At 42.6% G+C, this 22,882-nt stretch overlaps 1 protein-coding gene across 2 annotated transcripts in view; it reads right to left on the bottom strand.

Annotated features, from left to right (window-relative positions):
- Positions 1–378: 378 nt before the first annotated feature.
- Positions 379–22,882, bottom strand: part of SMAD1 (SMAD family member 1) — a 60,818-nt gene continuing 38,314 nt past the window's right edge. The window contains exons 3-7 of one of the 2 annotated variants that reach the window (XM_077279278.1): positions 11,382–11,636; positions 8,474–8,590; positions 3,919–4,140; positions 2,482–2,738; positions 379–1,768 (exon numbers count right to left, since the gene is read on the bottom strand). In XM_077279278.1, coding sequence (XP_077135393.1) covers positions 1,625–1,768; positions 2,482–2,738; positions 3,919–4,140; positions 8,474–8,590; positions 11,382–11,636 — 995 coding nt within the window. In that variant the 3' untranslated portion in view covers positions 379–1,624. The remainder of the gene's footprint in view (positions 1,769–2,481; positions 2,739–3,918; positions 4,141–8,473; positions 8,591–11,381; positions 11,637–22,882) is intronic. The other variant, XM_077279279.1, reaches the window with a different exon arrangement.

Raw genomic sequence — 22,882 nt, 5'->3', positions numbered from 1 at the left:
GCTGTTGTGAGAGAAGACTCCTTCACTTTCCATCAACTAATCTACAAACTTTGGAATGGAAATAGAAAGCTGTAGAACTTCCTGTTTATTTGCATGACCTACCCCACAATTTTTGTAGTTCCCCCGCAGCTGATCATGTGCAGTCTGACCATGTGACTATTTCACACGCTAGAAAACACAAGATCAGCTTCACATAAGGACAGCGATCGGGTGGGGTTCACACAGAATCGGCAAGGTGGAGTGAGGGGAATCAGGGAGGAAAGAGTACAGGAGTAAGCTGCCATTTTCAGTTATTTTGTAAATTGTGAGAGCCACACTGTTAGGACCACAGCAAGCAAACATGCTGTACCTGGAAGTAAAGAGTACATACCACGCAAGTTATACAGGTAAGCAAGAATGACCATTTATTTAAACTTCTAGTAGACAACATCTACTAGATTTGGAATAAAAGTACTCCCGGGAAGTACTACAGCTTAACTGTGAATATAAAAGAAAAACAAAAATAGTACAAAAAGTAACATCATAAAAAAAGGGAAAAGAATAAGTCTGCGAGTGAGTAAACCTTGGATATTGAAATCGAATCCAACTTGAGCGCTCAGCAAAAAGTTTGTTCAGCCCGTCAGGCACTAGAGGAGGTGCAATATTTGAGGATTCATTTTCCATGTCTTTTAGAAAACAATGCCTTCTCCTATATACTAGCAGTCAAAGCCAAGATCTATGACACAGAAGTAGTGTTACAATACAGGAACGAGGGCTTCTTCAACATCGCAAGTCCCCCCAGCAGACAGTGAAGCACATTAGCTAGGAGATCATGGAAAAAAAAAAACGTAGGATACCAAGGCTGGTGCTGCAAAGAGGAAGAACACTTACACTCCATTCATTCAGCTGAGAGGTACGCAGCCGACTGCAGAACGTATTAAAAGAAATCGATGTGTAGTACATACACAACTGATGTTAAAAAAAACAAACATAAAAAAATAAGCCATCAAAGCACTGCTCACATTTTAATATATTTTTCTAGTGAACCTCCTCAAACTGTAAAAGCAAAAGAAAAATTCATCTAGTCCACCCTAACTATTCTTTATTACTCCTGGCAGGAGGAAGGGAAAGAATGGGCTGATAAAAAACACTGTACAAACAGTAAGGAGCATCTCTGAACATCCTGATGGCAGTCTGGCCAGTAAGCCAAACAAGTAGTGTCAAGAGGTTTTCATGTAAAGCTACTGGGAAAATGGAACCAAATGACATTTTTCACTTTAACACCCCCCCGCCAAATGTAGATCTCAGCCACGAGGACGTCTGCCCCAGTTAATACTTTACATAGCATGGTTTTCAGTTGCCACGCTATACTGTGAACTCAATCCAATTACAAAGAGGGGCGGAGGGGTGTTAGCTGCGGAGAAGATTTAGCCACATATACAGGGACCCTCTTCCCCTCTCATGTTAAGAATTGGTCATAAACATCAAGTATTCGAGGCTCCCAAAGTGACGAGGAAAAAAAAAAAAAAAATTGTATAATACAGTCCTCTCTTTTTAATACAGTCCTCTCTTTTGCCAGTATGCGTGTCCAACATCCTTCAAGTACATGCACGGCTCCATATCATCCAGAAGTGTCCAGTTCTAATTAGGAGACAGAGGAGATGGGATTATGGGGGGAGCCCATCTGAGTAAGTACTTTATCCAGCCACTGAAGTGGGCCATGCAGGTGAATCTCAATCCAGCAGGGGGTGCTGGTGACATCCTGGCGATGATATTCTGCACCCCAGCCCTGAAAAGCAAAAATATATTAACATTAATCCCTTCATTAGAGGTGGATGTAGGCACATAGACCTCAAGAAGCAACCCCAATTCTTTACATCTTCTGGGTTTACAAGCGAATATCCACAAAACGAACAGTGGACGAAAAGGAACCCAGTCATTAGGTTCACACTATCCTAACCTCGTCAGCATGAATCAGCCTGGGTACATGAATGAAATGGCACAGCGAGTAAAACCTACCTGGCCACAGAGAAAACCCTTTTTAAAGCTGGGTGGGGACCATGGACTTGACTAGTCAGCACGGCTGCTGCACTACCAAACATAATTGGCCGCAATAATGAAATCAGTGTCTAATACACGCTGCCTCTGGTTCAGACAGCATCGACTTCAGGTCCTGTTTAAATGGGTTGTAACAGTCATTTATGGCAAATCCACAGGATATACCATGCACATCTAGAAAATGTGGGTCGGACCTCTAGAACCATCAGCCATATCCAGTATCTGACTGGTGCCCAAGCTGCAATGGCAGGAAAAGTGGTCGCACATGCGTCAGCCCGCTCTTACAGTATTTGGGGCTCCCAGAGGAGTGAAATTTGTTGCATTTACATTTTTTTTTTTTCATTGTCTATTGAAGGGACAACTTGATGAAGTCAGGTTCATTTTACAGATCTGTGGAAGTATACACTACAGTGCCCGTGGAAGTATAGATTAATGGTACATTACCTTGACAAAACTCATCCGGATAGTGCACATCTTTGTTAGTTCATAGACGGTCTCAAAACCATGGTTCACAGACTGAGCCAAAAGCTGAGCAAACTCCTGGTTGTTGAATATCTTCAGGCTGCAACCGCTGGGTATCTTACAGACAGTGGTTGGGTGAAAGCCATGATGATAGTTACAATTCCGGCTCTGGACAAAAATGCTGCTGTCACTCAGACACTCAGCGTACACTTCACCTCCAACGTAATACAAGTGAACACCTAGAAAACAAGCACAGAACGCATGTGTCCTACATGAGAAATATGCAGCATAAAGAATAGATACACGATACATCTGTATCCAAAACCTAAGAAACAAACATCGCATTCTCCTCTTCAATAAAGTGTATGAAAGAGAGTTGTATATATTTCAAATATGCAACAACTATTAAAAGGAAGAAAAGGCTAAGGGAGCACTATCTGAAGCACCACTTGAGCGGGTTTTTTATTGCAGCGCTGGAGTGGTGATACGAATGGAAGGCTCCTGCCACATGTCATACTTACCAGCCTCAGCCGCCTGCTGTTCTTGGCACCGCTCCGGTCAGACTACAGCAGTCTTTAATCTGCAGGATCGCTCCAGTGTTTGCTGGGCGTCCCGAAAGTCACAACTCGATGACAGTCTAAGAGCCAGAACGAAGCTCTCATAGACTTACAATGTGCTTGTGACAGTTACCTCTGACTTGTGGTCATCAAGACGCTGCGGTCACAAAATGGCGGTGTGGGACCAGAGCATCGCCAGGAAGAACCGAGGACAGCAGCGGCTGGTAAGAACATAACTAGGGTCAAGGAACTTAGATTAGTAGCACCACTCCAGAGCTGAAACAAAATACAATGCTGGAATGGTGCTTTAACCCCTTCAAGACAGAGCCCGTTTTCATTTCTGTTTTTCACTCCCCTGCCATTATGATTCTCCAGGTCCTTAGGAGACCATGGGAGACTAGAAGCTGCCATAACCTGATCGGCTCTGCTACATACAGGCAATGATCAGATCGCCTGTATGTACCAGAATTGCTGACTTGCTATGAGCGCCAACCACCGGACGGCGCTCATAGCAATCCGGCAGTGACAACCATAGAGGTCTGCTGGGGTCATGCCGACCCATCGGTGACCCGCGATCACGTGATGGGGTCACCAATGGGTGGGATTTCCTGCGCGATTCCTGGAAGAGCGCGTTTAATGCCTCTGTCAGAGTAACAGCCGCGGGTGGATCGCGAGTCCACCCACGGCTGTTCCAGGCACATGTCAGCTGTTCAAAACAGCTGATATGCGCTGGGAAAGATGTGGGCTCAGTGCTGGAGCTCACATCAAAGGGAGAGACACGACATGCGCAGTACTAGTACGGTGCATGTCGTGAAGGGGTTAAAATCATCATTTCACATCACTACTGCCCAATGAGACATACCTTTCCCAATATGCCTTCTAGTGTTCTCAATAGTGGAGTTGCGGTTAACATTTGACAAAAGCCCAAGACAAAATCTGTTCCGGTTGTTTGAAGGATCGGTGAAGCCATCCACCAAGACACTTGTGGAGGAGGCATGAAACGCCTCTCCTACGCGATTGTTCAGCTCATAATAGACAATAGAACACCAGTGTTTTGGCTCCTCGTAAGCAACAGCTTGAACATCTGCAAGACAGACATCACAATTATATGGCATGGGCACAAAATAAATCTGCACATACAGTGTGTACGGAAACAGTTGTGCAGTACATTGAGAGGGCAGAAGGCAAGACAGACTGACATGTACAGTGATGGTGCGCATTGCATGTGCGGGCGGCTTTACTTTTTTTATGCCCCTGTTTTACTCATGTGTATTATTTTTCCCTTTTTTCCCCATTTTTAATTTTTTTATTTATTTTCTTGCCATATATCTTGTCATTTTTTGCTGCGACCTTGTTCCCATTATACTCCAGGGATCGCTCCTTTACTTTCACTCAGGTGCTTGTGGGATCCTTACTAACAGGCATCATCGGTCCTGCAATATATGCAGAGATTAGAGGTTATACCAGACAGCGCAGGCGCCAGTACAAGCAATCACTTCCAAGCGTCATATTCTTACAACGCTTCCTCCTTCGTTCAGTGCGCGCGCATGCGCACCCTGCAATACACCTCACGCGGCGGGACGTCCGGTGCCCGGTGACGCACTTCCGGTACCGCGGGTCCCGTCGTGCTCATATATCGGGGCCAGGACACTATACACTAGGTGCCTGATTCAGCAAGGCGCGGGAGCGCAGCCCTACACTCGAGTTTTTACCAGGTAATCCCCTGATCCACCACTGCACACGCTGCTTTATGTCCGGGACCGCATATACTTTAATTGTATACATTGACTTCAGAGGTATGGCTATTTACTAACAGCCCTGTTAATACCATGTATTCCCCACAGAAACCCTATAGATTTCCCACACACGGGGCACTGCCAAGTAACACCCTGTTCCACCATGTAGTACACCTTTCCACCTGTACCTTTTATTATATACATTTTAACCCTATACCTCTAAAACCGACTTTATTTGCGGTATATCAGGACAAGGCAACCCATATACCATTGTCACATTATATAAGGTAAACTCCCTTCAGCTTTTAGGTATTAGACATGGAACTTTATTGGCAGTCCTATTAACACCTTCTATTCCCCACAGATATCCCGTATATTTCAAAGATACTATTTGTGCTATATACCTTTATTCACCTTGCTAAGGTAAACTACCTCCATGGTTATACACCAGCTACCATTTTTTTACCTTGGGACTCTACATTTTCTTGGGACCCTAGTCCTTTAGCTCTCTCACTATACCATATACTTTATAATCCTGCACCAGACCTTGTCCTTGACTGTTATTATTTTCCTTCTATACCGGAAACTGATTGAAATGTCTAGTGTATGCTATGTAATGTACATATATGTTTTTCCTTCCCTCCCTCCGGGCCTTATTCGTGTGTGCTACATTATGGTGCACAGTATTTTCTATGTATATTCTTTTTATTGTTGCTTATATATATTTGTTTTTTTCCAGCGACCACATGATAAAGACTCGGGAAGAGTCGAAACGTTGTCAGTTTGACTTCTGGTCACCTACTGCATTGTTGAATACTATGTTTGTAGCACTTTAATAAATTATAAGTTTGTCACAATATATATCCTCAGAGTGTGCGGTGTATTAAACTCCTCTCTAGTATATTAGGACGACTCCGTCCTCTACACCAGCACCTCGCCATTCTAGAATTCCTAGTGCACACCATTTTCTCCCCATTTACTTTATCCACGACATTAGTGCGCGCAAGCCCAATAATGCAGCGTTGGATTTTTTTATTAATTTATTTTTTTAAGCACTGATCAGATTGTAATCTACACCAAGTATGTGGGTCCTAAACTTATTTGTGTTTAACAGGACATTTACAAAGTGATTGTCCTCCATAGCACCACATCTTCAATAAAACCACCTTGCCCAGAAGAGACTTCACGGGCCAGATTCAGACGCTGTATATTCCAGGATCACTGCGGACATTCGGTACCTGCATACTGTCACACACCGGCATTATTTAAAGGACAAGTGTGCAAATTGCAAGAGAGAAAACGGCTAAACCATAGAATTAAGAACATTTATCAGCAAACAGCAGCTGGTATGGCAACAGCAAATCTAATCCATGAGGACACGTTACCATTTCTCAATTATGTGGCTCCGCTGAACATCCCACTGCAGATATAATTAATATGTGCCAGATTATAAAAGAAAGGGTTACTTAACTTTCACACATCAAGATACCAGTAACCATCAAGGCTACAGCTTTCTCAACATTTGTAAGAAACCCTGCCAGCTGGCAATTCTTCCGGGATGAATCATCCCTCTCGCAGAGATTTCTCACACAACTTCCTTACGTTTGCTATAAGTCATGCAGAGCAGGTGTGATGTGTCTCTGTTCCCAGCAAAGGGCCAACAATGGAAATCACCCAACTCCACTGACAGGATGCAGCTTGTTAAATGTAACCTCTGAGGACCAACAAATGTCTGGCAGTGTAGGCTGGCCAAACCCCGACCAATCACTTCCATAAGGGCACACAATAGAAACAATTGGGGCTCCAGGTCCCCCTAAGATAGAATCAAAAACAATGTGGAAGCAATCAAACCACAGCGGCCTCAGAACGGATTAGTCCTAAAATTATTAGTTGTACTGCATTTCATAGAATGGTAGAGTTGGAAGGGACCTCCTGGGTCAACTGGTCCAACTCTCTGCTCAAAGCAGGATTCACTAAATCATCCCATCTGAATGGTCTTCACTCAACCCATTTATTCCAACAATAATTAAAGGGGAACCTCCACTCTTGAATTAAATAACACCCTATGTTAAAGATGGAAAATACACCCCTTCTACCTTCTAGACAGGGGCCGTTCCAACAACGTCCACACTGGGCCTACGGGCATCTACATGACATAATTACTTAGGATCTGCAGCGTAACAATCAGTGGTCACGGATGGGCCACAGAGCTCACAACTTCTCTCGTCCGAAACCGTTTTATCCAAAGGAAGTGCAAATACTTTTCCAAGTAGTGGATAACCCCCCCTTTAAAGCCTTAATCACACCATGTGGGTTACATAAAAAAAAAAATCTATTTGAACAAAGTTTAAACCTATAAATGTGGGGCCGGAAAAGCAGGATAGAGCTGTGTGCCGGGATGCTGCAAAAAAAGAGAAAAGACTAGACTAATGATGGTATGCACACCCGAAAATTATACAAAATCGGAAAACTTTTATTACACCTCAAAAAAGACAGACACAGAGGCCGGGATGCTAACCATATTGCCCTGAACTAGTCCGGGCACCGCGTGCCTCAGGAGCACATTGCCTGTCCAGCGCGGCCTCTTTAATGGGAATGTTAAATGAAACGAAATTACCATGAAGTGCGGAGATGAGTGAGGACAAATATAGCAGCAAATGCCATGTAAAAGGCAATGGGCCTATTACGCTGCTGTGTATTTGTGGGACCAAGATCTAACAGCATGACAATATGGAGGATAGAAGGATATATAGTTTATCACTTCGCTATTGGGGATCAGTCCTTCTGTGTGAACATGCCCTTCTCTACACTGCCACGTGTACAGGAACTAAACTCATGAGACCTGCGGTCTTGAGCCACATGTGAAAAAAGGAACTAGAGAGAGTTCCCACGGGAAGTTCCTAAAAACAGGAGAAGAAAAAAACAAACAAACCCAGAGTAAAACTGAAAATGTCAATGGTGAAGAGCACAGAAGGGTGGCACCCAAGCTCCTACAGGAGGCACGTTACACATTTGGTGGCCAGTTACTTTAGGGTTATTTTATAGTAATTGCAAGTGTGTCTTCACATAGGGATGATGTGAACACTCGTTTTTCCACTTGTGTCCGCTTCAAAATACTGCATTGGAAGCTATTAGAAAAACTGCATGTGTGAATCCAGCACAAGTTGCCCTATCTGCAGTGACCATGTGTCCATCACCTACCAACAAGGGACTTCAGGTCTTCTGGATTCTTCTACAGTGCCCTAGTCGGCATGGCCATGAGATTTCCAGTAGCCAGACCCACATTGAGTACACAGGCCAGTATATCCGCTGACCATGCCACGGTCAGAGATCCAGCCTGAAATTCGCAGCACATGACTAGCTTTTCACAACTGCAGCTTTTCAAGTAGCACGCTTCCCATTCCTTTATGGGAACAGCAGGGACAATGAGTTTGAGATATTTTTTCTTCCTTGGTTGTTATGTAAACAAGGAAATGGTTGATATGGCAATCACGCCAACGAGTGTACTGCTCGCAGAGCGTTTTATCAACATATCGAGTGTTTTCCTGTTTAAACAATACTTGCCCAATGACAAGCTGCTGGGATTTCTAGGCCAATACAGCGACTGCGGTCTAGGATTTAGTGAGCAGGGTCACACTTTAAAGCTATAAACACTGCCAGAACTGCTCAGCGCCCGCTCACCTGCTCGATTTATTTCTTGAGGGATGGGAGGAACCATCATGTTTGTGTCCATCGGCTGAGAGTTCTCCTGGGTCATCTGATCTTCAGGAGGCATGTAAGCTGGAGGAGGGGTGTCTGCTGAAAATGAAGAATCACAGCACACATTTTATTATTTTATACACTAAATGAAGAGTCTACCTAATGGTTAAAAAAAAAATAATTTGATCCAACCCCCATAAAAATATAAGCCATTTCAGAGTTATCTCCTCTTATGAGATCTGCTAAGCTACAAAGACCTGGAATCAGCAGCTACAGTTGTTGCAAAGAAAACTATAAGTAATGCTGTCAACCGCCATGGCCTGTATGCACGCTCACCACGCAAGACTGCATTGATGAGCAAAAAGCATGTTTAATGTTTGCTCAAAAACATTTAGACAAGCCCGTGAAACGCTGGGAGAGTATAGGCCGGTCAGATGAGACCAAAACTGAACTCTTTGGATGCCATAATACACACCATGTTTGGAGGCCAAAAGGCACCGCATATCTCCTCAAAACCACCATACCAACAGTGACGTTTGGAGGTGGGAATATCATGGTGTGGGGTTGTTTTTCAGCATATGGTACTGGCAAACTTCATATAACTGAAGGAAGGATGAATGGACAAATGTACAGAGACATTCTTGAAAAAAAAATATATTTTTGCCATCTACCAGGATGATGAAGCTAAAATGAGGGTGGACATTTCAGCAAGACAATGAACCCAAAATACACAGCCAAGAAAACTGTCAATTGGTTTCAAGCAAAAGAAAATAAACTTCTAGAATGGCCCAGCCAATCACCTGACCTGAATCCAATAGAAAAAACTAAAGCACAGAGTTCATAGACGGAGCCCATGGGACCTTCAGGATGTGAAGAGTGTTTATGTGGAAGAATGGGCCAAAATCACACTTGAACAATGCATGCGACTAGTTTTTCCATACAGGAGTGGTCTTGAAGCTGTCATCACCAAAAAACACTTTTGTAGGAAGAATTAAATAAATTTCAGTGTGTTAAATACATTTTTCCTGTGCCAATTCTCATTATTACTCATAACTTCATTTTCATAGATGCTACTGCGCAGGCGCCGCCGTTTTTGATGAAGATTTTTTTTTTTTTTTTTTTAATACCCAATAGTATAGACGTATATGCATAAAGGCATGCATCATGCTACAGTGCAGGCGTCTGCTCCATTTTGATGAAGTTACATTCTTTTTCTAACCCCCACAATAGTATATGCAGCAACTTCATCAAAATGGAGCGGACGCCTGCACTGTAGCATGATGCATGCCTATATGCATTTATGCTTATACGCCTATACTATTGTGGGGTATTTAAAAAAAAAAAAAAAAAAAAACTTCATCAAAACGGCATTCCAATAGATGCTACTGCGCAAACGCCGCCATGGAGAAAAAAAATTGGTGCAGGCGCCATTTTGAGGGAGCCAATTTTGTTCTTTTCCTCCAGCAAAATGGCTTGTGGAGTAGTACCTATTGGAACATCATAGATGCTACTGTGCAGGCGCCAGAGCCATGTTGATGATTTTTTTTTTTTTTTACCCCAAAATAGTATAGGCATACAGGCATAAATGCATATAGAAAAGGTATGCCACACCGCAGGCACCATCGTCAGCTCCATTTTGAAGTTACTTTTTTTTTTTCCTCATCCCACAATAGTATATACAGTATGTAAAATAGGAGGCAGGTCAGTGAGGGATCAGTGACCTGTCATAAGCCATACAGATGAATATGTAAGCAGAGCCACAAAGACCCCCCCACAGGCCGCTCTGAAGCACGAGGAGATCATGAAAACTACAAATATAGATTACACAACAACCACAAGTTGAATTTCATCAACCAAGGTATCATTTTATTCAGGATAACAGTGCCAACCTGACACTGTCTGTAGGTTACTGTGCACAGTCCTGCTGACGGGTTCATTTTAAGACAAAACTTAGGCAGAAAAACCCACAAACAAGCAACAACTGAAGTCAGCTGTTGTAAAGGCCTGGCAAAGCATCACAGAGGAGGATACCCAGCGTTTGCCTCAAGTCTGGAAGCCATGGACATCATCAGTCATTGCCTGCAAAGGATTCTCTACAAAGTATTACAAATCTAAATTTTATTTATGGTAAAGTTAACTTGTCCAATTACTTTTGAGCCCCTGAAATGAGGAGGCTTTGTAGAAAAATGGTTGCAATTCCTAAACGTGTCACAGGATAATTTTGTTCACCCCTGTAATTAAACCTGAATGTCTACACCTCAATTGCATCTCAGTCGTTTCTTTTTGAATAAAGAATAGTGCTCCGGACTAAAGAAGGCCTGTTATGGGAGGACAAGGGCAGTTGTCCAGTGGATTTCTGTACGTTACACAGAAAGAATAGAAAAGACCATGTGTACATCCTTACCACCATAATGTCAGATTTCATTTTGCATGTTTTAGAACCCAACAATAAAAGCTCAGACATCAACAGAAAAACAACCCAAAAGTCACGTGGGGAAAATAGTGGATGATTGATGTGAGACCTATAATTATCGGGCAAATAACTGCTATCTTCAACGTTTCCCTTTGTCAGTTTTTCTGTTTTTAGATGTCCCCTTTGCTAGTGACAAAGGCACATGAAGCAATCAATAACTTCCAGTCTGTCCATTGTCCTCTGCCCTTCAGAAAGACTTTGCAGCCGGGTTATTCATATGACCCACAGATACTATTTAAGGATTTCCACGAGCACAACACTCAGCGGGCAACTTCTTGCTACAGTTTGCTATTGAGACATATTTTACTCTGAAATTAGCTTTTTCACTTACAGATAAATAGATACTGACAATGCCTCCCCAAAAATAACTTCCAAACCAACACGCAGGGGGCATTTAGAGGACATGACGCCACATACCTGGGATCTGGAAGGGGCTTCCAGGATCAGAGCTTGCCGGAGAATGAGGGTAAGTACTGCTGCTGCCGGGGGAGTTCGGGTAGCTACTGTTGGGTGAATGTGGAAACGGGTGGCTGTTTGGCTGCTGGAAAGAATCTGGAAACGTGGCATTGTGTGGCATGTGTGGCTCAGAGGGCTCCATTGTTCGAAACTGAGCCAGGAGGCTGTGTTGCGGGTTGTACTCGCTGTGTCTTGGAACAAGCACTGGAGGAAGAACTGAAAGGAAGCACAAAATAATAATGTTAGGGTGTCCATCTCATTAGTGTTATAGTGAGCTCCAAAATCTAAAACACAAGCGTCATTTCACACCTATTTGGAAGCATTAAGCTGCATAGCCAAAGATCGTTGCAGAAAAACAACTGGATTAGACAGTTGTGATCCCATTCACCATTTTCTTGCACTATTCATCGATAGCAGCGGCATATGGGACAACTGGCCATGCGACTTTTGTCACAATCAAAACAGACGTGCAGCCCCAGCCTTAAACTGACACAGGTTGGTTTCCATTTTACTGTGAATTAGTGTTTCTTTCAAGTTTGCAGAAGGTTTAACTAGTCCAACAATCCCTGATGTTCCAAGGTCTGCGAACTACGGTCATCTCCATTTAGACTATTCCCATCTAGGTTTAATGGGACCAGGAAAGACCAGATGTGTTAAAATACTGCCGACTTGTCTGAAACTGGAGGACTAGAAGACCCATAATTTCATATAGCAGTTGATGTGTAATTTTCCATTTAGAGCTGAACCACCATACAGGTGAAAGAGACAGCCCTAAAATTATAACATTATGAAGAAAGGCGTTACATAAATGCCCACCATACAGTCACCTGTGTGTGGAAAGCCAGCGACCACAACATCTGTATGAAAGCACACAGATTCACAGGCGGCAGGTCTATGGAGCGGTGGGATCCTAGACTGTACAGTGAGGAATACATGTACTAACATCTGCAGCCCATCACAACATCCCAATATGTGACAACCGAGCTGCATTCACACTGAACTGGTAATCAACTTCTGATGCCAGTTAGAACTACTCTTGCAAAATCCAAATGTTAACTAAGGGTACCGTCTCACAGTGGCACTTTGATCGCTACGACGGCACGAACCATGACGTTCCAGCGATATCCATACGATATCGCTGTGTCTGACACGCAGCAGCGATCAGGGACCCCGCTGAGAATAGTACGTCGTAGCAGATCGTTTGGAACTTTCTTTCGTCGCTGGATCTCCCGCTGTCATCGCTGGATTGGTGTGTGTGACACCGATCCAACAATGCGTTCGCTTGTAACCAGGGTAAACATCGGGTTACTAAGCGCAGGGCCGCGCTTAGTAACCCGATGTTTACCCTGGTTACCATCGTAAATGTAAAAAAAAAACAAACAGTACATACTCACATTCCGGTGTCCGTCAGGTCCCTTGCCGTCTGCTTCCCGCACTGACTGACTGCCGGCCAAAAAGTGAAAGCAGATCACAGCAGTGACGTAACCGCTGTGCTCTGCTTTCACTTTACGGCCGGCAGTCAGTCAGTGCGGGAAGCAGACGGCAAGGGACCTGACGGACACCGGAATGTGAGTATGTACTGTTTTTTTTTTTTTACATTTATGATGGTAACCAGGGTAAACATCGGGTTACTAAGCGCAGCCCTGCGCTTAGTAACCCGATGTTTACCCTGGTTACCTGGGGACCTCGGCATCGTTGGTCGCTGGAAAGCTGTCTGTGTGACAGCTCCCACACAACGACTTACCAACGATCACGGCCAGGTCGTATCGCTGGTCGTGATCGTTGGTAAATCGTTTTGTGTAACAGTACCCTAAGGGACAGGAGAATGGAGATCGCTGCAAAATTAGTAGATGGGAAGGTGCACTGAACTGATTGACCACGCCAAGGGTGCACCATAGTGTGCCGGTGATTGGTCTAGTCATTTTGTGCCGACTGACTCCTTTTAAATTATCAGGTTTTGGATGAAAGGATCAATAACTTAAGAGTCTAAACATCAGTGTTCAGGATCTTTGACTGGGGCATTGTTGCCCCATTTGGCATTTCTTGGCCACAACTGAACATTTTCAGCACCATCCAGCCAACATACTGCAATCTTGGAGGGATATTAAAATGGGTTCTCAAAAAAAAAAAACAACCCCCACAACCTTTTATTTTGCCAAAGCCAGTAGTGCAAACGAAGAAGGGGTCTGGCATTAAATGAGCAAGCTGTCTTTAAGTGGGAGAAGAAGCCAGATTTCATAATTGTGCGGGCTTAGACAGATATATAACTCATGCAAGGATCTCATCACAATCCTCCTCGGCCTGACCGTTCGCTCTGCTGACCTGAGCTTGACAGCTGCATAGAAATACATCACGCTGTCATGCTCCGTTCAGGAGAGGTGCCCGGTCAGTCCATGCAAAGTGACGCGATCCCTATGGCAGAGCTCTTATGCCAGTTCCTTAAAGGTGTTGTCCCATAAATAAAGTTGAGTTTAATCAATAGACCTTGAAATAATAATAACTCCACAATTGGTGGAATTTGTAAAATAATATTATAATTATATATATATACATATATATATATATATATATATATATATATATATATATATATATATATATATATATATATATATATATATATATATATATATATATATATATATATATATATATATATATACACACACACACAGGTCCTTCTCAAAAAATTAGCATATAGTGTTAAATTTCATTATTTACCATAATGTAATGATTACAATTAAACTTTCATATATTATAGATTCATTATCCACCAACTGAAATTTGTCAGGTCTTTTATTGTTTTAATACTGATGATTTTGGCATACAACTCCTGATAACCCAAAAAACCTGTCTCAATAAATTAGCATATTTCACCCGGCCAATCAAATAAAAGTGTTTTTTAATAATAAACAAAAAAACCATCAAATAATAATGTTCAGTTATGCACTCAATACTTGGTCGGGAATCCTTTGGCAGAAATGACTGCTTCAATGCGGCGTGGCATGGAGGCAATCAGCCTGTGACACTGCTGAGATGTTATGGAGGCCCAGGATGCTTCAATAGCGGCCTTAAGCTCATCCAGAGTGTTGGGTCTTGCGTCTCTCAACTTTCCCTTCACAATATCCCACAGATTCTCTATGGGGTTCAGGTCAGGAGAGTTGGCAGGCCAATTGAGCACAGTAATACCATGGTCAGTAAACCATTTACCAGTGGTTTTGGCACTGTGAGCAGGTGCCAGGTCGTGCTGAAAAATGAAATCTTCATCTCCATAAAGCATTTCAGCCGATGGAAGCATGAAGTGCTCCAAAATCTCCTGATAGCTAGCTGAATTGACCCTGCCCTTGATGAAACACAGTGGACCAACACCAGCAGCTGACATGGCACCCCACACCATCACTGACTGTGGGTACTTGACACTGGACTTCAGGCATTTTGGCATTTCCTTCTCCCCAGTCTTCCTCCAGACTCTGGCACCTTGATTTCCGAATGACATGCAAAATTTGCTTTCATCAGAAAAAAGTACTTGGGACCACTTAGCAACAGTCCAGTGCTGCTTCTCTGTAGCCCAGGTCAGGCGCTTCTGCCGCTGTTTATGGTTCAAAAGTGGCTTTACCTGGGGAATGCGGCACCTGTAGCCCATTTCCTGCACACGCCTGTGCACGGTGGCTCTGGATGTTTCCACACCAGACTCAGTCCACTGCTTCCTCAGGTTCCCCAAGGTCTGGAATCGGTCCTTCTCCACAATCTTCCTCGGGGTCCGGTCACCTCTTCTCGTTGTACAGCGTTTTCTGCCACATTGTTTCCTTCCAACAGACTTACCATTGAGGTGCCTTGATACAGCACTCTGGGAACAGCCTATTTGTTGAGAAATTTCTTTCTGGGTCTTACCCTCTTGCTTGAGGGTGTCAATGATGGCCTTCTTGACATCTGTCAGGTCGCTAGTCTTACCCATGATGGGGGTTTTGAGTAATGAACCAGGCAGGGAGTTTTTAAAAGCCTCAGGTATCTTTTGCATGTGTTTAGAGTTAATTAGTTGATTCAGAAGATTAGGGTAATAGGTCGTTTAGAGAACCTTTTCTTGATATGCTAATTTATTGAGACAGGTTTTTTGGGTTATCAGGAGTTGTATGCCAAAATCATCAGTATTAAAACAATAAAAGACCTGACAAATTTCAGTTGGTGGATAATGAATCTATAATATATGAAAGTTTAATTGTAATCATTACATTATGGTAAATAATGAAATTTAACACTATATGCTAATTTTTTGAGAAGGACCTGTATGTATATATATATATATATATATATATATATATATATATATATATATATATATATATATTTTTTTTACATATACACTAGATGGTAGCCCGATTCTAACGCATCGGGTATTCTAGAGTATGCATGTAGTTTATTTATGAAGATTTTAGAATAATACATTGAATACACAGGATTCGGCCAACCGCGACCAATTAGCGAAGCGTGGTTCAAATCCCGCGCCAATTCGCGGCTGGACTGCGCCTGTCGCTGATTGTTCGCCGCCAGCTACGTAGTATATTGCACAGCCCACGTAGTATATTGCACAGCCCACGTAGTATATTGCACAGCCCACGTAGTATATTGCAATGTGGGCACCATATCCCTGTTAAAAAAAAGAATTAAAATAAAAGATAGTCATATACTCACCTTCCGTTGGCCCCGGATCCAGGCGAAGCGTTTACTGATGCTCCTCGTGCGCTCCGGTCCCAAGAGTGCATTGCGGTAGCGGTCTCGCGAGACCGCTACGTCATCATATCGCGAGGTCGCAATGCATGAAGCAGTCACCGGAGCGTTGCGAGGAGCGGGAAAGGCCTGTTCCTGATCAGGGGGCCGACGGATGGTGAGTATATGACTAATTTTTTAATTATTTTTAACATTAGATCTTTTTACTATTGATGCTGCATAGGCAGCATCAATAGTAAAAAGTTAGTCACACAGGGTTAATAGCAGCGATAACGGAGTGCGTTACCCGCGGCATAACGCGGTCCGTTACCGCTACCATTAACCCTGTGTGAGCGGTGACTGGAGGGGAGTATGGAGCGGGCGCTGGGCACTGACTGCGGGGAGTAAGGAGCGGCCATTTTGCCGCCGGACTGTGCCTGTCGCTGATACCATGTCCTGGTACGATCAGACACGGCCATTACGCAGTACACAGCAGGGGTACATTAATAAGATTATCTAAGGATGGGAACATTTCATTTAAACCCATCCAATTGTAGAAATTATTATTATTCCAAGATCTAGAGATTAAAATAAACTTTAAATTTAAAGAGATTTTCCCACAAAGAAAGTCAAGCAAGATTTCTGAAGTGGCGCAAGAGGGAACCCACCACTTGTAAGATGCTCCTGATTCATGAAGAGCCTGTCTGACTCCATTACAAGCCCTGTGAGAGAAAAAAATTCTATATTCCAACACCAGTTCCTTTCAAAAGTGAAGTAGTTGCTTTAAAAAAAACCCCAAAAAACCAAAACAGTTGAGAATGTCAGTGACGTGATTGAAAAGGGCCAATATAAGTCTATGGGTCTGAGAAAACCACATACAGCACACGGATGGGGATGGCATCCGTGTGTCATCCACTTTTTGTCCTTTGTTTAACATTGCAAAGTACGGGAACATTTATTTTTCTTTATCCATAAGTGAAAAAACACCGATGGTAAAAACGGACACATTGATGCACAACTGATGACACCAGGACCATTTTTTTTTCACATAAACACAGACATGTGAATGGGGCCTTAGATGGAGATGACTGCAGATCTGAAATCTGCGCAATGCTTTAATTTGCATGTAGATCTTGTTCCCCCAGATATAACGAGCGACTGAGTTTTGGGAAAAAAACAAAACAAAAAAACACTATTGTGCTGCAAATTGTTGTGGACTTGCTGTGCAAAATTCACAGTGTGAACTCAATTTAAAATACATCACCCCACCCTTTCAGTATACTCAAGATGGCATTCAGAAAGTTTGTTAGCCTTCAAGATTGAAGGATATTAAAGGGAACCTGTCAGCCATATTGTGCTCAGTAACCTATACAGTGTCAGGTCAGCGCCATTACACTGATTACAATGATACTTTGGTTGATGAAATCAGTCTTGTGGTTGTTGTTTAATCATTACTTTTTCAGTTAATGAGATTGTCGTGGTACAGGGAGGCCAGTGGGTGGAGCTTTGTGTGGAGCTTGGATTAGAGTTAGTCATACTGATGGCTTATGACAGGTCCCTGATCCCTCCTATTTTACATACTGCATATAATGTTGTGAGGTTAGAAAAAAAAAAAATTACATTCAGCAAAATTGTACCTGCGCAATAGCAACTCTCTCTTACCAATAGATGGTACTGCGCAAGCGCCATCTAGCTGCAGCCACATTTTTTTCCTCCAGCAAAAAGGCGGCGGTGCATGAACAGTAGCTTCTATCGCTTACCAATAGAAGCTACTGCACAGGTGCCATTTTACTGCAGCACAGTAAGACATAGATGCTACTTTGCAGGCTTCAAGGCAATTTTGCTGAATGTAATTTTCTTTTTTCTTTTTCTAATCCCACAATAGTGTATACATTATGCAAAATAGGGGGCAGGTCAATCAGTGACCTGTCATAAGCCCATAAGGATGCATATTTAAGCAGAGCACCAAAGTCCCCTGTCACAGGCCGCCCGAAGCACGAGAATCTCATGAACTGAAAACTACAAAGAAAAGCTTAAACAACAACCACAAGACGGATTTCATCAACCAAGGGATCATTTTAATCAGTATAACAGCGCCAGCCTGACACTGTAGTTTACTTAGCAAAACCCTACCTGACAGGCTAAACGTAGGTACATTCTGGGAGATTGTTGTCATAGGCACAACAGAATCAGTAATTGAAAACAATATCTGCAGCTCCTTTAATGTTTCTGTAGGCCTCTAGGCAGACCCCTGGAACATTTTTCTTGTTGGCATAAATTTTACACAAGTGATATTACGTAGAACTGGATGTCCTTAAAAAAATTAATGAAAAACTTCTTGATAGTCTTCACAGTGCTCCATGGTATATAATGCAGTCTTAAAAAAATCAGGGAGATTCCTTTGCTGTGTAGTGAGAGGTTTAAAGGACCATGGCTTTTGCTGTAAAATGCAACTAAGAATGTCAGCAAAATCCTACTAGAACTGTAGTTTATTGCGATTCTGATTAACGCCACAAATTACGGCAGTGGGGTACCTACTACTAAACATGAGCTTATGTTTGATAGGCTAGTTCTGAACACAACCTCATCCCAATTATAGCAGGGTGTTCACATGTAAACTGCAATAAAAATAACTGGCTGCATTTCAATGGATTTTTTACAGATTATGTGGATCATTAAATGAGAAAAAATCTGAAATGATTCTTGGTAAGATTGTTATTTTTTTATCATGACAAAAATCTTAATTTTAATAATAGAAGTGTGGACTATTTCCACTGTATGGTTAGAAACTATTGTTGGAGTACACTACCCAAGGTCAGAAGGGAAGGAGCACCATATTGGAGTGCAGATTTCGATGGAATGGTATGTGGGTGTCATGTCACATTACCAGAGCCCCTGAGGTGCACATCAGGTATCAGCAGACCCATTAAAAGTAATTCATTGAGGGGCATAGACTGTAAAATAAAGTCAATTTAGGTGTACTGAACATTTTGACACCATAGGAGCCTCACAATTTTAGATCATTGACAGTAAACGGGGGGGGGGGGGGGAATATAGAGAATACAATTCGCAACTAAGATGTTTCAGCCTCAGATGTTTACATTTTTACAAGATGGAATAGTGGTAAGTGACCCCATTTGTTACAGTTTCACCTGGAAGAACTAGTTCCCAAATGTGGCCATACAGTACGGTGACTGCATGTCAGCTATTATCAAATGCCACTATTTCAAGAAAATCTGTGCTACAATAGATTCAGAGAACCTAGATGGCAAAACAGCAGAAACCTCCCTCAAGAAATCCTATTTTAAAAAGTAAACCCCTCTGGGAATTCATCTATGGGTGTAGTGACTTGATTCCACAGGAATTTCCCAGAAATAATCACAGTAGGTTTTTTGAAACCTGCACATATGCCTTTGTAATACCTAATACATTGGTTTCAGCTTGTGCTTATGGAGAAATGGACCTCTGAATGGTTATGTGGGACCTTCCTGCTACAGTAATGCCAAACCTGTGGACGCCATCCATAGCTTGGGCACATTTTAGGGCCATTAGGATTGCAGATTACTCCACCAGATTGTTTGGGAGGGAGGGGCAAGTGTGAGAGGAGGCACATCGCTTTTCCAGAGCCTTTGGGCTACCACCAACATGGTGGAGTCTGTGCACACTGTGTCTTTTAAAGTCTTGCAATTTGGGTTGTAACGAAATCTCGGAATGGACGCGCCTATATAAGGGAGGTTCAAACCGCTTGAATATCCATAAAAAGATACAACAGAGCCTGAACCGAGGCTAAACAGAGTCTAATATGACTCCATCTGCCTCATAGTGTAGCATCAGCAGACAGTTTAGGCGGAGTCTTGTTGTTGAGAGACTTCGATAGAACTCAATTGCTCAGCATTGGATAAGTGTGAACCGAGCCTTAGTCCAACTTTTGGGAACAAATCAAGATTTATATATTTTTAAAGTCCTTCCCGACAGACTTTATACTCAGGTGATGTTTGCGCCCGCACAATAACCTAAAGGAGCTCAGCTTAACTGACTGGCAAGCTCCATTAAACAGCCGACCGATGCCCGCAATGACAGGATTTTTAACCCTCTGATTGATGCAATCAATAGAAATGGAGAGGCTAACATGTGTCAGTGCAAGGCTATGTTACCAAGATGAGCTTTTAAGTTTTGATGTTGCAAATTTTCTATAAATTACAAGTAATGCATCTTAAAGGGGTTCTCCACTACTACGACAACCCCTTCTTAAACCAAATGTTTGGCCCAGATAACAAAGCCTATACTCCCCTCACTCTTCCTGGGGTTGTGATGCGGTGTTGTGACACGCGACGCTGGCCCCCAATCATCGCTGGCGTCACTTTCTCTGCCTTCGTCCGAACAGGAAGTCAAGGCTGTAGCTCATCCTGGACTCCCTCTTTATGTTCAATTTGTCCGAAGCTGGAGACAGTGACGCCAGCACTGATCTGGCATCACATTCCACCCCATCACAGCCCTGGGACTGCGAATGCCGACACCGTAGGAACAGAGCAAGCACAGGAGGAAAGTATAGGCATTTTGAGCGGGGTTGAACATTTAGTTTAAGAAGGGGTTGTCCTAGTAGTGGAGAAAATCTGGAACATCAAAAACTCAACAATAAGCTCAGCAAGGGAACGTAGCCTAACACTTATGTACTGCAGCATATCAGAAGGGGGTGGAGGTGGGGGAAGTTTTAAAGTCCCATAGAGGGACCAAGTAAGGTAAAAAGTAGTTAAAAAAAATTAAACATGTATAATTTTCACTTACACTACCGTTCAAAAGTTTAGGGTCACCCAGACAATTTTGCGTTTTCCATGAAAACTCATACTTTTATCAAATGAGTTGCCAAATGAATTGAAAATCTAGTCCAGACATTGACAAGGTTCGAAAAAAAGATTTTTTAATTGAAATAATAATTTTTTCCTTCAAACTTTGCTTTCGTCAAAGAATGTTCCCTTTGCAGCAAATACAGCATTGCAGACTTTTGGCATTCTAGCAGTTAATTTGCTGAGGTAATCTGGAGAAATTTCACCCCATGCTTCCAGAAGCCCCTCCCACAAGTTGGTTTGGCTCGATGGGCATTTTTTACGTACCATACGGTCAAGCTGCTCCTACAACAGCTCAATGGGGTTGAGATCTGGTGACTGCGCTGGCCACTCCATTACAGATAGAATACCAGCTGCCTGCTTCTTCCCTAAATAGTTCTTGCATAATTTGGAGGTGTGCTTTGGGTCATTGTCCTGTTGTAGGATTAAATCGGCTCCAATCAAGGGCTGTCCACAGGGTATGGCATGGCATTGCAAAATGGAGTGATAGCCTTCCTTATTCAAAATCCCTTTTACCTTGTACAAATCTTCCACTTTACCAGCACCAAAGCAACCCCAGACCATCACATTACCTCCACCATGCTTGACAGATGGCATCAGGCACTCTTCCAGCATCTTTTCAGTTGTTCTGGGTCTCACAAATGTTCTTCTGTGTGATCCAAACACCTCAAACTTGGATTTGTGTGTCCATAACACTTTTTTCTAATCTTCCTCTGTCCAATGTCTGTGTTCTTTTTGCCCATATTAATCTTTTCCTTTTATTAGCCAGTCTCAGATATGGCTTTTTCTTTGCCACTCTCCCCTGAAGGCCAGCATCCTGAAGCCGCCTCTTCAGTGTAGACGTTGACACTGGGGTTTTGCGTGTACTATTTAATGAAGCTGCCGGTTGAGGACCTGTGAGGCGTTGATTTCTCAAACTACAGATTCTAATGTACTTGTCTTGTTGCTCAGTTGTGCAGCGGGGTCTCCCACTTCTCTTTCTATTCTGGTTAGAGCCTGTTTGTGCTCTCCTCTGAAGGGACTAGTACACACCGTTGTAGGAAATCTTCCGTTTCTTGGCAATTTCTAGCATGGAATAGCCTTCATTTCTAAGAACAAGAATAGACTATCGAGTTTCACATGAAAGTTCTTTTCTTCTGGCCATTTTGAGAGTTTAATGGAACCAACAAATGTAATGCTCCAGATTCTCAACTAGCTCAAAGGAAGGTCAGGTTTATAGGTTCTCTAATCAGCCAAACTGTTTTCAGCTGTGCTAACATACTTGCACAAGGGTTTTCTAGGGTATTCTAACCATCCATTAGCCTTCTTTCATAGTTAGCAAACACAAAGTACCATAAGAACTTGATGGTTGTTGGAAATGTGGCTCTATACACCTATGAGGATATTGCATTACAAGACGTTTGCAACTAGAATAGTCATTTACCACATTAACAAAGTATAGAGTGTATTTCTGAATCATTTAATGTTAGCTTCATTGGAAAAAAACTGCTTTTCTTTCAAAAAAGGAAATTTCTAGTGACCCTAAACTTTTGAACGGTAGTGCAAATACACACAAAAGACTTAAATCACACCCTGATCAAGGAGTGGAATAAGACACGATAAAAAAGTCAAATATAGATTGTGTGTTTGAGAAGGGGGGGGGGGGTATAGGGTATTTACGTAATTTACATAATAAGTGCAGAAAAACTCACCAAATGTGCATTGTAGGAATATACCCTTAAGAAAACAAAAGATAACTCAGTTCATTGTGTGTTTAAAGTTCCAAGACAGCTTCATCTCTAAGGTCAGTCAGGACAGAAGTGACACCCAGGGCTGTCGAGTTGGTATAAAATGGACAGACTCCTAAAATATATGTAGTAGTACAATACAGGATGTGCAGTAAATTTATTTCATAATAATTTGGGAAAGTTATGA

The sequence above is a fragment of the Ranitomeya variabilis genome, chromosome 1 (assembly GCF_051348905.1).
Source record: "Ranitomeya variabilis isolate aRanVar5 chromosome 1, aRanVar5.hap1, whole genome shotgun sequence".
Classification (NCBI taxonomy): Eukaryota; Metazoa; Chordata; class Amphibia; order Anura; family Dendrobatidae; genus Ranitomeya; species Ranitomeya variabilis.
Note: the sequence above shows the minus strand (reverse complement) of the source record. Positions and strands in the feature narration are given on the sequence as shown.